Source organism: Bombina bombina, chromosome 9 (genome assembly GCF_027579735.1).
Source record: "Bombina bombina isolate aBomBom1 chromosome 9, aBomBom1.pri, whole genome shotgun sequence".
NCBI lineage: Eukaryota > Metazoa > Chordata > Amphibia > Anura > Bombinatoridae > Bombina > Bombina bombina.
The window spans coordinates 279,468,442-279,484,316 of NC_069507.1; the positions used below are offsets into that span (position 1 = coordinate 279,468,442).

A 15,875-nucleotide genomic window follows, 5' to 3' on the forward strand; every position below is an offset into this window, starting at 1 on the left:
CATTTTCTAGAACTCATTTCATCTCTCTAGAAATAAAAATACTGAACATACCTCAAAGCAGGTAATCTGCAGACCGTTCCCCCAACTGAAGTTGTCCCATACTCTCCAGTTATGTGTGAGAACAGCAATGGACCTTAGTTACAAACCGCTAAGATCATCAACCCTCCAGGCAGAATTCTTCTTCTAACTTCTGCCTGAGAGAAAAACAGTACAACGCCGGTACCGTTTAAAAATAACAAACTCTTGATTGAAGGTAAAACTACACTAATTCACCACATATCTCTTGATACTTCCTTTCTTGTCGAGAGTTGCAAGAGAATGACTGGGGGTGGCAGTTAGGGGAGGAGCTATATAGACAGCTCTGCTGTGGGTGTCCTCTTGCAACTTCCTGTTGGGAAGGAGAATATCCCACAAGTAATGGATGAACCCGTGGACTGGATACACCTTACAAGAGAAAGATAGTTCTCCAGTACTCCAGTTAATCTGTGGGTTATGTTTGCGAAGCCATGTAATACCCAAGATGACAGGAAATAAAGGTGACGGAACAATATCCCAGACAACAATCTCCTGATGCCGGTCTCCGATACAGAGAAATATGGAGTATGATTCTTGGGTAACTGGACCAGTCTTCAAGGTACTGCCATCCACCATATGAAGTAGTGAAGGTTGTTTTTTCTGTCTAATAGGAATGCGTAATTGGGAGGCTAGGTTGACATAAAAAAAAGCATCTGCTGGCACCAGAATCAATGATAGCAGAAAGTTAAACGGTGTTCTCGCCCAGCTGCAGGAAAACAGAAATGACAAGGTGAGAAGAATTGTAAATGGGTAAATTAAGACAGGTAGCCTGAGCTACTAATATACCCGTTACAGGTATAATGGGACAGTCTTTTAAAACATGGCCAGGGTTGGCACAATATAGACAAAGATGGAGACTCCGTCTTCTAGCTCTTTCTACTGCAGACAGGGGTCCGTGAACCAGCCCAATCTGCATGGGTTCTGCTACATAAGTAGTCTCAGCAGCAGGTGACATTACAGGAATCGGGGGAGGATAGTAGTCTGATCGTCTAGGAAATGGTAGCATGACATTCTGTTTTTCCTGCCTCTTTTCACAAAAGCGACAATCCAATTGAGTCACTGCTACAATCAATTCTTCTAGGTTAGCAGGGACCCCCATCCGGGCAAGTTCGTCTTTAAGTTGGTCAGACCAATGCAAAACTGATCAATGAGAGCCACATTGTTAAGTGCTGTATCAGAGGCCACCTCCCTGAAATGTAGTTCTCCACTGATCTCCTTCCCTGCCGTAAAGATCGTAAGGTGCCACGGGCAGTAGCAGAGCGTAGAGGATCATCATAGAGGACATTTATAGCGGTGACAAAATGACTCCCAGGTATTGAGAGCTGGATGGTCACTATGCAGGAGTTGATGTGCCCATGTTTGAGAAGGGCCTGCCCTGTGAGTAATGAAATTGAAGTGCGCACCTTAATATAATCGGTAGCATAGGCGCAGGGTTTCAGGGAATGTAATAATTCACAAGAAGTGACGAAAGCTCGGTATGTCTTGCGATCCCCAGCAAATTTTTCAGGTAAGGCAATTGTTGGTTCACTTGCCAGGACCTCATACCTAGGAGGTGGGACTGCAGAAGGGGCAACAGTAGTGCGTTGTTCCTTAATTCTAACTTGCTGTAACAAGGACTCATGACTGATTTGTAGGTCCTGAGGGGTTTGGGTCATTACAGCTAACTGTTGGGAGAGAGACGCTATAGTGTTCCATGATAGGCTGAGTTATGTCTGGGAGCAGGGCTACCCTGTGTGCAGGAGAAACCCAATAGCAAGAAGCGCACAAATCCAAAGCAAGATACAGACAAGGAGGATCCAAAAAGGCGTAGTCAGGATAATATAAGTCAGTCCAGGCAGCAAGTATCGTACACGGAAGTCAAGCCAGGGGTTAAAACCAGGAAATCAAAGATCAGAGGAAGGGAATAGGAACAGAGAAAATACAACGCTTAGTTATGCAGATAAACTGGCAAAAATAACTCAGCATGGACAGGTAAAAGTCTTCCTGTGCTTAAGAACAGATAAAACCTGATACTATAGCTCAATCTGTGGGGGTGGTAGAAGAGATTTCATAAAACAAAAATTTATAAAATTCTATTTAATTTGATAAAATTCTATTTAATTTCAGTTCATAAAATAAATATTCCAGTTAGTATAAAAAACGTATACAGATGTATACAAGAAGTTAGTGAATAGAGTGAATTAGTATAAAGATATTTAAAAAGAATTAAAATTAAGACAGAGCACAATTAATATTAACACAATGCAAACTAAAGCGGCTAAAAATAAACAATGTTAGACTTTTGTTTTGTTAGCTTATAGTAGTAGCTCCATAAGATACACAGCAAGATGTTATACTGCAACACACAATAAGCGGTTATACTGCAACACACAATAAGCTGTTATACTGCAACACACAATAAGCTGTTATACTGCAACACACAATAAGCTGTTATACTGCAACACACAATAAGCTGTTATACTGCAACACACAATAAGCTGTTATACTGCAACACACAATAAGCTGTTATACTGCAACACACAATAAAAGCAAATGTGGGGTTAAAAATCCATTGGATTCCTGCTGCTATTTTAAACAGCCTATATGCAAGCAAACTTGGCACTATTGAAAAGCAGTCAAAAGCGATCAAAGTTCTTCATAAAACAAGGATGGAACCGTTTGCAAAAATAATGTTAATAGTAAGCAAAACGTTTTGCGGATGTTAAATGAAATATTTTTATCCAATTTATACAGTTCTGATAGTTTTTTTCTTTTGCAAGTGGATTCAAATCGGGTGATACTCCTTAGGATAATGTTATAAAATGTTATCCCCCGATTTAAATACACTTGCAATAATGTAATCATGGCGCCCTCCGCCTTACCGAACAGGTAAGAAGGCATCCCTGGTACCCCTGGTCCCATGACAATATGATCACATTTGGTGGTGAAATTAACAAGCTCACACACGCACTCGCCACATGAACAAGCGCACGCACTCGCCACATGAACAAGTGCACACACACACAGACGAACGTACACTCACCACATGCTCAGACACACACAGGCGAACGTACACTCATGTATGCACATACAAGCATAAAAGCATAAAAGCATGTACCCTCACCACATGCACAAGTTTGAACAGACACACACACACTAACCTGAAAAATCACAGGATGGATGATGATGTGCTGCAAAGACCCCAGGAGAGGTTTGGTGCACAGAACGAGGTCTGGGAACCGAGCAGGTGAGCATATCCAGACACATATTAAGTGAGACAATTTCTGCCAAGGGCTAGGGGGGGCTCTAGGGTCTATAGTAAGGTTTAGATGCACAAGATGGGGAGTCATAGCACAATAATGGGGTACATAGCAGGAGGTTTAGGCCTGGGAAATTAGATGACAGAGGTGGTTTGCAGCGTGACATTAAGAAGAGGGAGCCGGGAGCCCACCATGTGGGGGGAGAGGGAGGGGGGGCAGAAAGAAGGATTTGAGTTTGCTAGACATGGCAGCGATCTCTGGGTCCTGTGACTCAAAGGACTTCACTAGTCGTGCAAATCTGAGAACTCCTAAAGGAAGAAAAACAAGCAGAAGACATAAAAACTAAGACTCGCATAGCCCAACCTTCCGACTCACCCACCCGACTCGTATACATCCTTCCAACCCCTTCAAACTCCCACACACCCTTCTGACTCACCCTCCCAACTCCCACGCACCTTTTCAACTCACCCTCACAAATCCCACACACCCACCGACTCATTTACATCCTTCCGACTCACCCTCCTAAACCATCCTACCAACTCCCACACAACCTTCGACTCACCCTCTCTACTCCCACTCACCCTCCCAACTTCCAACTCACCCTCCTGACTCCTACACACCCTTCCTACTCCCACTCACTCTCACAACTCCCAAACACCTTTCCAACTCACCCTCCTGACTCCTACACACCCTTCCTACTCCCACTCACTCTCACAACTCCCAAACACCTTTCCAACTCACCCTCCTGACTCCTACACACCCTTCCAACTCACCCTCCCTACTCCCACTCACCCTCCTGACTCCCACACACCCTTCCAATTCACCCTTTTGACTCCCACACACCCTCCCGACTCCCACACGCTCTTCCAACTCACCCTCCTGACTCCCACAAACCCTCCCATAAACACTCCTAATCCCACACACCATTCTAACTCACCCTACCGACACCCACACAACCTTCTAACTCACCCTTCCGATTTCCACCCACCCTTCCAACTCCCACACAACCTTCCAACTCCCGCACACTCTCAAGCTCCTGACTTACCCACCCTCTTGACTCTCACTCACATCTTTACGACTCATGCTAACTCTCCCAAACCATGCTTATCCTCCTGACTGCCACTCAAACTTCCACGGCTCCTGACACATGCTCACTCTCTCCAAACCCCAGTCCTACAACCCTCTGAATTAAAATTATCCTACACACTCACCATCTCGACTCACTCTCTCAACTCGTACTCACCCTCCCCATCAGGGCTGAATCCGTATGTCTGAAGCACTTCTTGCTGGATCTGTACAGCTGTGGGAAGCAGCAGTTGCAATACCTTGCCCAGGTCATTACCACAGTTCTCTCGTGCCTCGTCTAGCCGTGTACTCCCTGCAGGAGACTGGAGAGCATCAAGAACCTCCCCCAGGGCCTCTACAATGAAATCATGGCACCTTTATGAAATAGCACATAGAAAAAGTACAACCTATTAAATGCCTAAAACAAACCAACCTACGTTGGTCCGTCTACTGAGTGACATGATGAGGAGACATAACGAACAGATACAGGACACCTAATGCTGCACCACAGGACAGACATCACCTAGAGACGCAGGACACCTAATGCTGCACAACACAAGGACAGACATCACCTAGAGACGCAGGACACCTAATGCTGCACAACACAAGGACAGACATAACGTACAGACGCAGGACACCTAATGCTGCACCACAGGACAGACATCACCTAGAGACGCAGGACACCTAATGCTGCACAACACAAGGACAGACATAACGTACAGACGCAGGACACCTAATGCTGCACCACAGGAGGAGGACAGGCATAACGTACAGACACAGGACACCTAATGCTGCACAACACAAGGACAGACATAACGTACAGACTCATGACACCTAATGCTGCACCACAGGAGGACGACAGACATAACGTACAGACACAGGACACCTAATGCTGCACCACAGGAGGAGGACAGACATAACGTACAGACACAGGACACCTAATGCTGCACCACAGGAGGAGGACAGACATAACGTACAGACACAGGACACCTAATGCTGCACCACAGGAGGAGGACAGGCATAACGTACAGACACAGGACACCTAATGCTGCACCACAGGAGGAGGACAGACATAACGTACAGACACAGGACACCTAATGCTGCACCACAGGAGGAGGACAGACATAACGTACAGACACAGGACACCTAATGCTGCACCACAGGAGGAGGACAGACATAACGTACAGACGCAGGACACCTAATGCTGCACCACAGGAGGAGGACAGACATAACGTACAGACGCAGGACACCTAATGCTGCACCACAGGAGGAGGACAGACATAACGTACAGACACAGGACACCTAATGCTGCACCACAGGAGGAGGACAGACATAACGTACAGACACAGGACACCTAATGCTGCACCACAGGAGGAGGACAGACATAACGTACAGACGCAGGACACCTAATGCTGCACCACAGGAGGAGGACAGACATAACGTACAGACACAGGACACCTAATGCTGCACCACAGGAGGAGGGACAGACATAACGTACAGACACAGGACACCTAATGCTGCACCACAGGAGGAGGACAGACATAACGTACAGACACAGGACACCTAATGCTGCACCACAGGAGGAGGACAGACATAACGTACAGACACAGGACACCTAATGCTGCACCACAGGAGGAGGACAGACATAACGTACAGACGCAGGACACCTAATGCTGCACCACAGGAGGAGGACAGACATAACGTACAGACACAGGACACCTAATGCTGCACCACAGGAGGAGGACAGACATAACGTACAGACGCAGGACACCTAATGCTGCACCACAGGAGGAGGACAGACATAACGTACAGACGCAGGACACCTAATGCTGCACCACAGGAGGAGGACAGACATAACGTACAGACACAGGACACCTAATGCTGCACCACAGGAGGAGGACAGACATAACGTACAGACACAGGACACCTAATGCTGCACCACAGGAGGAGGACAGACATAACGTACAGACACAGGACACCTAATGCCGCACCACAGGAGGAGGACAGACATAACGTACAGACACAGGACACCTAATGCTGCACCACAGGAGGAGGACAGACATAACGTACAGACACAGGACACCTAATGCTGCACCACAGGAGGAGGACAGACATAACGTACAGACGCAGGACACCTAATGCTGCACCACAGGAGGAGGACAGACATAACGTACAGACACAGGACACCTAATGCTGCACCACAGGAGGAGGACAGACATAAAGTACAGACACAGGACACCTAATGCTGCACCACAGGAGGAGGACAGACATAACGTACAGACGCAGGACACCTAATGCTGCACCACAGGAGGAGGACAGACATAACGTACAGACGCAGGACACCTAATGCTGCACCACAGGAGGACAGACATAACGTACAGACACAGGACACCTAATGCTGCACCACAGGAGGACAGACATAACGTACAGACACAGGACACCTAATGCTGCACCACAGGAGGACAGACATAACGTACAGACGCAGGACACCTAATGCTGCACCACAGGAGGAGGACAGACATAACGTACAGACGCAGGACACCTAATGCTGCACCACAGGAGGACAGACATAACGTACAGACACAGGACACCTAATGCTGCACCACAGGAGGACAGACATAACGTACAGACACAGGACACCTAATGCTGCACCACAGGAGGAGGACAGACATAACGTACAGACACAGGACACCTAATGCTGCACCACAGGAGGAGGACAGACATAACGTACAGACACAGGACACCTAATGCTGCACCACAGGAGGAGGACAGACATAACGTACAGACACAGGACACCTAATGCTGCACCACAGGAGGAGGACAGACATAACGTACAGACACAGGACACCTAATGCTGCACCACAGGAGGACAGACATAACGTACAGACACAGGACACCTAATGCTGCACCACAGGAGGAGGACAGACATAACGTACAGACACAGGACACCTAATGCTGCACCACAGGAGGAGGACAGACATAACGTACAGACACAGGACACCTAATGCTGCACCACAGGAGGAGGACAGGCATAACGTACAGACACAGGACACCTAATGCTGCACCACAGGAGGAGGACAGGCATAACGTACAGACACAGGACACCTAATGCTGCACCACAGGAGGAGGACAGACATAACGTACAGACGCAGGACACCTAATGCTGCACCACAGGAGGAGGACAGACATAACGTACAGACACAGGACACCTAATGCTGCACCACAGGAGGACAGACATAACGTACAGACACAGGACACCTAATGCTGCACCACAGGAGGGCAGACATAACGTACAGACGCAGGACACCTAATGCTGCACTACAGGAGGACAGACATAACGTACAGACACAGGACACCTAATGCTGCACTACAGGAGGACAGACATAACGTACAGACACAGGACACCTAATGCTGCACCACAGGAGGAGGACAGACATAACGTACAGACACAGGACACCTAATGCTGCACCACAGGAGGACAGACATAACGTACAGACGCAGGACACCTAATGCTGCACCACAGGAGGAGGACAGACATAACGTACAGACACAGGACACCTAATGCTGCACCACAGGAGGACAGACATAACGTACAGACACAGGACACCTAATGCTGCACCACAGGAGGACAGACATAACGTACAGACACAGGACACCTAATGCTGCACCACATGAGGAGGACAGACATAACGTACAGACACAGGACACCTAATGCTGCACCACATGAGGAGGACAGACATAACGTACAGACACAGGACACCTAATGCTGCACCACAGGAGGACAGACATAACGTACAGACGCAGGACACCTAATGCTGCACCACAGGAGGAGGACAGACATAACGTACAGACACAGGACACCTAATGCTGCACCACAGGAGGAGGACAGACATAACGTACAGACGCAGGACACCTAATGCTGCACCACAGGAGGAGGACAGACATAACGTACAGACGCAGGACACCTAATGCTGCACCACAGGAGGAGGACAGACATAACGTACAGACACAGGACACCTAATGCTGCACCACAGGAGGAGGACAGACATAACGTACAGACGCAGGACACCTAATGCTGCACCACAGGAGGAGGACAGACATAACGTACAGACACAGGACACCTAATGCTGCACCACAGGACAGGCATAACGTACAGACACAGGACACCTAATGCTGCCCCACAGGAGGACAGGCATAACGTACAGACACAGGACACCTAATGCTGCCCCACAGGAGGACAGGCATAACGTACAGACACAGGACACCTAATGCTGCACCACAGGAGGAGGACAGACATAACGTACAGACGCAGGACACCTAATGCTGCACCACAGGAGGAGGACAGACATAACGTACAGACGCAGGACACCTAATGCTGCACCACAGGAGGAGGACAGACATAACGTACAGACGCAGGACACCTAATGCTGCACCACAGGAGGACAGACATAACGTACAGACGCAGGACACCTAATGCTGCACCACAGGAGGACAGACATAACGTACAGACACAGGACACCTAATGCTGCACCACAGGAGGACAGACATAACGTACAGACACAGGACACCTAATGCTGCACTACAGGAGGAGGGCAGACATAACGTACAGACACAGGACACCTAATGCTGCACTACAGGAGGAGGGCAGACATAACGTACAGACACAGGACACCTAATGCTGCACCACAGGAGGACAGACATAACGTACAGACACAGGACACCTAATGCTGCACCACAGGAGGACAGACATAACGTACAGACACAGGACACCTAATGCTGCACCACAGGAGGACAGACATAACGTACAGACACAGGACACCTAATGCTGCACCACAGGAGGAGGACAGACATAACGTACAGACACATGACACCTAATGCTGCACCACAGGAGGAGGACAGACATAACGTACAGACACATGACACCTAATGCTGCACTACAGGAGGAGGACAGACATAACGTACAGACGCAGGACACCTAATGCTGCACCACAGGAGGAGGACAGACATAACGTACAGACACAGGACACCTAATGCTGCACCACAGGAGGAGGACAGACATAACGTACAGACACAGGACACCTAATGCTGCACCACAGGAGGAGGACAGACATAACGTACAGACACAGGACACCTAATGCTGCACCACAGGAGGAGGACAGACATAACGTACAGACGCAGGACACCTAATGCTGCACCACAGGAGGAGGACAGACATAACGTACAGACGCAGGACACCTAATGCTGCACCACAGGAGGAGGACAGACATAACGTACAGACGCAGGACACCTAATGCTGCACCACAGGAGGAGGACAGACATAACGTACAGACACAGGACACCTAATGCTGCACCACAGGAGGAGGACAGACATAACGTACAGACACAGGACACCTAATGCTGCACCACAGGAGGAGGACAGACATAACGTACAGACACAGGACACCTAATGCTGCACCACAGGAGGAGGACAGACATAACGTACAGACACAGGACACCTAATGCTGCACCACAGGAGGACAGACATAACGTACAGACACAGGACACCTAATGCTGCACCACAGGAGGACAGACATAACATACAGACACAGGACACCTAATGCTGCACCACAGGAGGACAGACATAACGTACAGACACAGGACACCTAATGCTGCACCACAGGAGGACAGACATAACGTACAGACACAGGACACCTAATGCTGCACCACAGGAGGAGGACAGACATAACGTATAGACACAGGACACCTAATGCTGCACCACAGGAGGAGGACAGACATAACGTACAGACGCAGGACACGTAATGCTGCACCACAGGAGGAGGACAGACATAACGTACAGACGCAGGACACCTAATGCTGCACCACAGGAGGAGGACAGGCATAACGTACAGACGCAGGACACCTAATGCTGCACCACAGGAGGAGGACAGACATAACGTACAGACACAGACACCTAATGCTGCACCACAGGAGGAGGACAGACATAACGTACAGACACAGGACACCTAATGCTGCACCAAAGGAGGAGGACAGACATAACGTACAGACACAGGACACCTAATGCTGCACCACAGGAGGAGGACAGACATAACGTACAGACACATGACACCTAATGCTGCACCACAGGAGGACAGACATAACGTACAGACGCAGGACACCTAATGCTGCACCACAGGAGGAGGACAGGCATAACGTACAGACGCAGGACACCTAATGCTGCACCACAGGAGGAGGACAGACATAACGTACAGACACAGGACACCTAATGCTGCACCACAGGAGGAGGACAGACATAACGTACAGACACAGGACACCTAATGCTGCACCAAAGGAGGAGGACAGACATAACGTACAGACACAGGACACCTAATGCTGCACCACAGGAGGAGGACAGACATAACGTACAGACACATGACACCTAATGCTGCACCACAGGAGGACAGACATAACGTACAGACACAGGACACCTAATGCTGCACCACAGGAGGAGGACAGACATAACGTACAGACACAGGACACCTAATGCTGCACCACAGGAGGACAGACATAACGTACAGACGCAGGACACCTAATGCTGCACCACAGGAGGAGGACAGACATAACGTACAGACACAGGACACCTAATGCTGCACCACAGGAGGACAGACATAACGTACAGACACAGGACACCTAATGCTGCACCACAGGAGGAGGACAGACATAACGTACAGACACAGGACACCTAATGCTGCACCACAGGAGGACAGACATAACGTACAGACAGCAGGACACCTAATGCTGCACCACAGGAGGAGGACAGACATAACGTACAGACACAGGACACCTAATGCTGCACCACAGGAGGACAGACATAACGTACAGACACAGGACACCTAATGCTGCACCACAGGAGGAGGACAGACATAACGTACAGACACAGGACACCTAATGCTGCACCACAGGAGGACGACGACATAACGTACAGACAGCAGGACACCTAATGCTGCACCACAGGAGGAGGACAGACATAACGTACAGACACAGGACACCCTAATGCTGCACCACAGGAGGAGGACAGACATAACGTACAGACCAGGACACCTAATGCTGCACCACAGGAGGAGGACAGACATAACGTACAGACGCAGGACACCTAATGCAGCACCACAGGAGGAGGAACAGACATAAGCTACAGACGCAGGGACACCTAATGCTGCACCACAGGAGGAGGACAGACATAACGTACCAGACACAGGACACCTAATGCTGCACCACAGGAGGACAGACATAACGTACAGACACAGGACACCTAATGCTGCACCACAGGAGGAGGACCGACATAACGTACAGACACAGGACACCCTAATGCTGCACCACAGGAGGAGGACAGACATAACGTACAGACACAGGACACCTAATGCTGCACCACAGGAGGAGACAGACATAACGTACAGACACAGGACACCTAATGCTGCACCACAGGAGGAGAGACAGACATAACGTACAGACTCAGGACACCTAATGCTGCACCACAGGAGGAGGACAGACATAACGTACAGACGCAGGACACCTAATGCTGCACCACAGGAGGAGGACAGACATAACGTACAGACACAGGACACCTAATACTGCACTACAGGAGGAGGACAGACATAACGTACAGACACAGGACACCTAATGCTGCACCACAGGAGGAGGACAGACATAACGTACAGACACATGACACCTAATGCTGCACCACAGGAGGAGGACAGACATAACGTACAGACACAGGACACCTAATGCTGCACCACAGGAGGAGAGACAGACATAACGTACAGACACAGGACACCTAATGCTGCACCACAGGAGGAGAGACAGACATAACGTACAGACGCAGGACACCTAATGCTGCACCACAGGAGGAGGACAGACATAACGTACAGACACAGGACACCTAATGCTGCACCACAGGAGGAGGACAGACATAACGTACAGACACAGGACACCTAATGCTGCACCAAAGGAGGAGGACAGACATAACGTACAGACACAGGACACCTAATGCTGCACCACAGGAGGAGGACAGACATAACGTACAGACACATGACACCTAATGCTGCACCACAGGAGGACAGACATAACGTACAGACACAGGACACCTAATGCTGCACCACAGGAGGAGGACAGACATAACGTACAGACGCAGGACACCTAATGCTGCACCACAGGAGGAGGACAGACATAACGTACAGACACATGACACCTAATGCTGCACCACAGGAGGACAGGACATAACGTACAGACACAGGACACCTAATGCTGCACCACAGGAGGAGGACAGACATAACGTACAGACACATGACACCTAATGCTGCACCACAGGGAGGACAGACATAACGTACAGACACAGGACACCTAATGCTGCACCACAGGAGGAGGACAGACATAACGTACAGACGCAGGACACCTAATGCTGCACCACAGGAGGAGGACAGACATAAACGTACAGACGCAGGACACCTAATGCTGCACCACAGGAGGAGGACAGACATAACGTACAGACGCAGGACACCTAATGCTGCACCACAGGAGGAGGACAGACATAACGTACAGACGCAGGACACCTAATGCTGCACCACAGGAGGACAGACATAACGTACAGACACAGGACACCTAATGCTGCACCACAGGAGGACAGACATAACGTACAGACGCAGGACACCTAATGCTGCACCACAGGAGGAGGACAGACATAACGTACAGACACAGGACACCTAATGCTGCAACCACATGAGGAGGACAGACATAACGTACAGAAGCAGGACACCTAATGCTGCACCACAGGAGGAGGACAGACATAACGTACAGACGCAGGACACCTAATGCTGCACCACAGGAGGACAGACATAACGTACAGACACAGGACACCTAATGCTGCACCACAGGAGGAGGACAGACATAACGTACAGACACAGGACACCTAATGCTGCACCACAGGAGGACAGACATAACGTACAGACAAAGGACACCTAATGCTGCACCACAGGAGGAGGACAGACATAACGTACAGACACAGGACACCTAATGCTGCACCACAGGAGGAGGACAGACATAACGTACAGACGCAGGACACCTAATGCTGCACCACAGGAGGAGGACAGACATTATGTTACCTTTGACCTGCTCCAGAGTGAGAGAGACAGTCTGCGTGGGTTGGGAAGGTCTCTGAAGACTGGACATGTCATCAAAGGGTCACCAGTTGTTCCCACACAAACTATGTACAAAACGTGTGCACAGGTATTAATTCCATGAAAGAGAGAGAGAGAGAGAAAGAAAGAGAGAAAGAGAGAGAGAGAGAGAGAGAGAGAGAGAGAAAGAAAGAAAGAAAGAGAGAGAAAGAAAGAGAGAGAAAGAAAGAAAGAGAAAGAGAAAAAAGAGAAAGAGACAGACAGACAGAGGGCACTAACCCTGTGAGTCTGTACGGTTATATCTGTGTGTGTGTGTGTGAGACAGTGTGCACTAACCATGTGAGTCTGTACGGTTATATCTGTGTGTGTGTGAGACAGTGTGCACTAACCATGTGAGTCTGTACGGTTATATCTGTGTGTGTGTGAGACAGTGTGCACTAACCATGTGAGTCTGTACGGTTATATCTGTGTGTGTGTGTGAGACAGTGTGCACTAACCATGTGAGTCTGTACGGTTATATCTCTGTGTGTGTGAGACAGTGTGCACTAACCATGTGAGTCTGTACGGTTATATCTGTGTGTGTGAGACAGTGTGCACTAACCATGTGAGTCTGTACGGTTATATCTGTGTGTGTGTGTGAGACAGTGTGCACTAACCATGTGAGTCTGTACGGTTATATCTCTGTGTGTGTGAGACAGTGTGCACTAACCATGTGAGTCTGTACGGTTATATCTGTGTGTGTGAGACAGTGTGCACTAACCATGTGAGTCTGTACGGTTATATCTGTGTGTGTGTGAGACAGTGTGCACTAACCATGTGAGTCTGTACGGTTATATCTGTGTGTGTGTGAGAGACAGTGTGCACTAACCATGTGAGTCTGTACGGTTATATCTGTGTGTGTGTGTGAGACAGTGTGCACTAACCATGTGAGTCTGTACGGTTATATCTGTGTGTGTGTGTGAGACAGTGTGCACTAACCATGTGAGTCTGTACGGTTATATCTGTGTGTGTGTGAGACAGTGTGCACTAACCATGTGAGTCTGTACGGTTATATCTGTGTGTGTGAGAGACAGTGTGCACTAACCATGTGAGTCTGTACGGTTATATCTGTGTGTGTGAGAGTGTGCACTAACCATGTGAGTCTGTACGGTTATATCTGTGTGTGTGAGACAGTGTGCACTAACCATGTGAGTCTGTACGGTTATATCTGTGTGTGTGAGACAGTGTGCACTAACCATGTGAGTCTGTACGGTTATATCTGTGTGTGTGTGTGAGACAGTGTGCACTAACCATGTGAGTCTGTACGGTTATATCTGTGTGTGTGTGTGAGACAGTGTGCACTAACCATGTGAGTCTGTACGGTTATATCTGTGTGTGTGTGTGAGACAGTGTGCACTAACCATGTGAGTCTGTACGGTTATATCTGTGTGTGTGTGTGAGACAGTGTGCACTAACCATGTGAGTCTGTACGGTTATATCTGTGTGTGTGTGAGACAGTGTGCACTAACCATGTGAGTCTGTACGGTTATATCTGTGTGTGTGTGTGAGACAGTGTGCACTAACCATGTGAGTCTGTACGGTTATATCTGTGTGTGTGTGTGAGACAGTGTGCACTAACCATGTGAGTCTGTACGGTTATATCTGTGTGTGTGTGAGACAGTGTGCACTAACCATGTGAGTCTGTACGGTTATATCTGTGTGTGTGTGTGAGACAGTGTGCACTAACCATGTGAGTCTGTACGGTTATATCTGTGTGTGTGAGAGACAGTGTGCACTAACCATGTGAGTCTGTACGGTTATATCTGTGTGTGTGAGACAGTGTGCACTAACCATGTGAGTCTGTACGGTTATATCTGTGTGTGTGAGACAGTGTGCACTAACCATGTGAGTCTGTACGGTTATATCTGTGTGTGTGTGAGACAGTGTGCACTAACCATGTGAGTCTGTACGGTTATATCTGTGTGTGTGTGAGACAGTGTGCACTAACCATGTGAGTCTGTACGGTTATATCTGTGTGTGTGTGAGACAGTGTGCACTAACCATGTGAGTCTGTACGGTTATATCTGTGTGTGTGTGTGAGACAGTGTGCACTAACCATGTGAGTCTGTACGGTTATATCTGTGTGTGTGTGAGACAGTGTGCACTAACCATGTGAGTCTGTACGGTTATATCTGTGTGTGTGTGAGACAGTGTGCACTAACCATGTGAGTCTGTACGGTTATATCTGTGTGTGTGAGACAGTGTGCACTAACCATGTGAGTCTGTACGGTTATATCTGTGTGTGTGTGAGACAGTGTGCACTAACCATGTGAGTCTGTACGGTTATATCTGTGTGTGTGAGACAGTGTGT

At 48.7% G+C, this 15,875-nt stretch overlaps 2 protein-coding genes across 2 annotated transcripts in view; both read right to left on the reverse strand.

Moving 5' to 3' along the window:
• Positions 1 to 15,875, reverse strand: part of LOC128640335 (tyrosine-protein phosphatase non-receptor type 6) — a 601,976-nt gene that overhangs the window by 426,325 nt on the left and 159,776 nt on the right. The window lies entirely within an intron of this gene.
• LOC128640336 (protein C10) lies at positions 3,370 to 13,624 on the reverse strand. Its single transcript, XM_053692832.1, has 3 exons — positions 13,511 to 13,624; positions 4,558 to 4,734; positions 3,370 to 3,622 (listed from the first exon to the last, which is right to left on the reverse strand). The coding sequence occupies exons 1-3, from the start codon at positions 13,575 to 13,577 to the stop codon at positions 3,480 to 3,482; spliced, it is 387 nt and encodes a 128-aa protein (XP_053548807.1). The 5' UTR covers positions 13,578 to 13,624; the 3' UTR covers positions 3,370 to 3,479.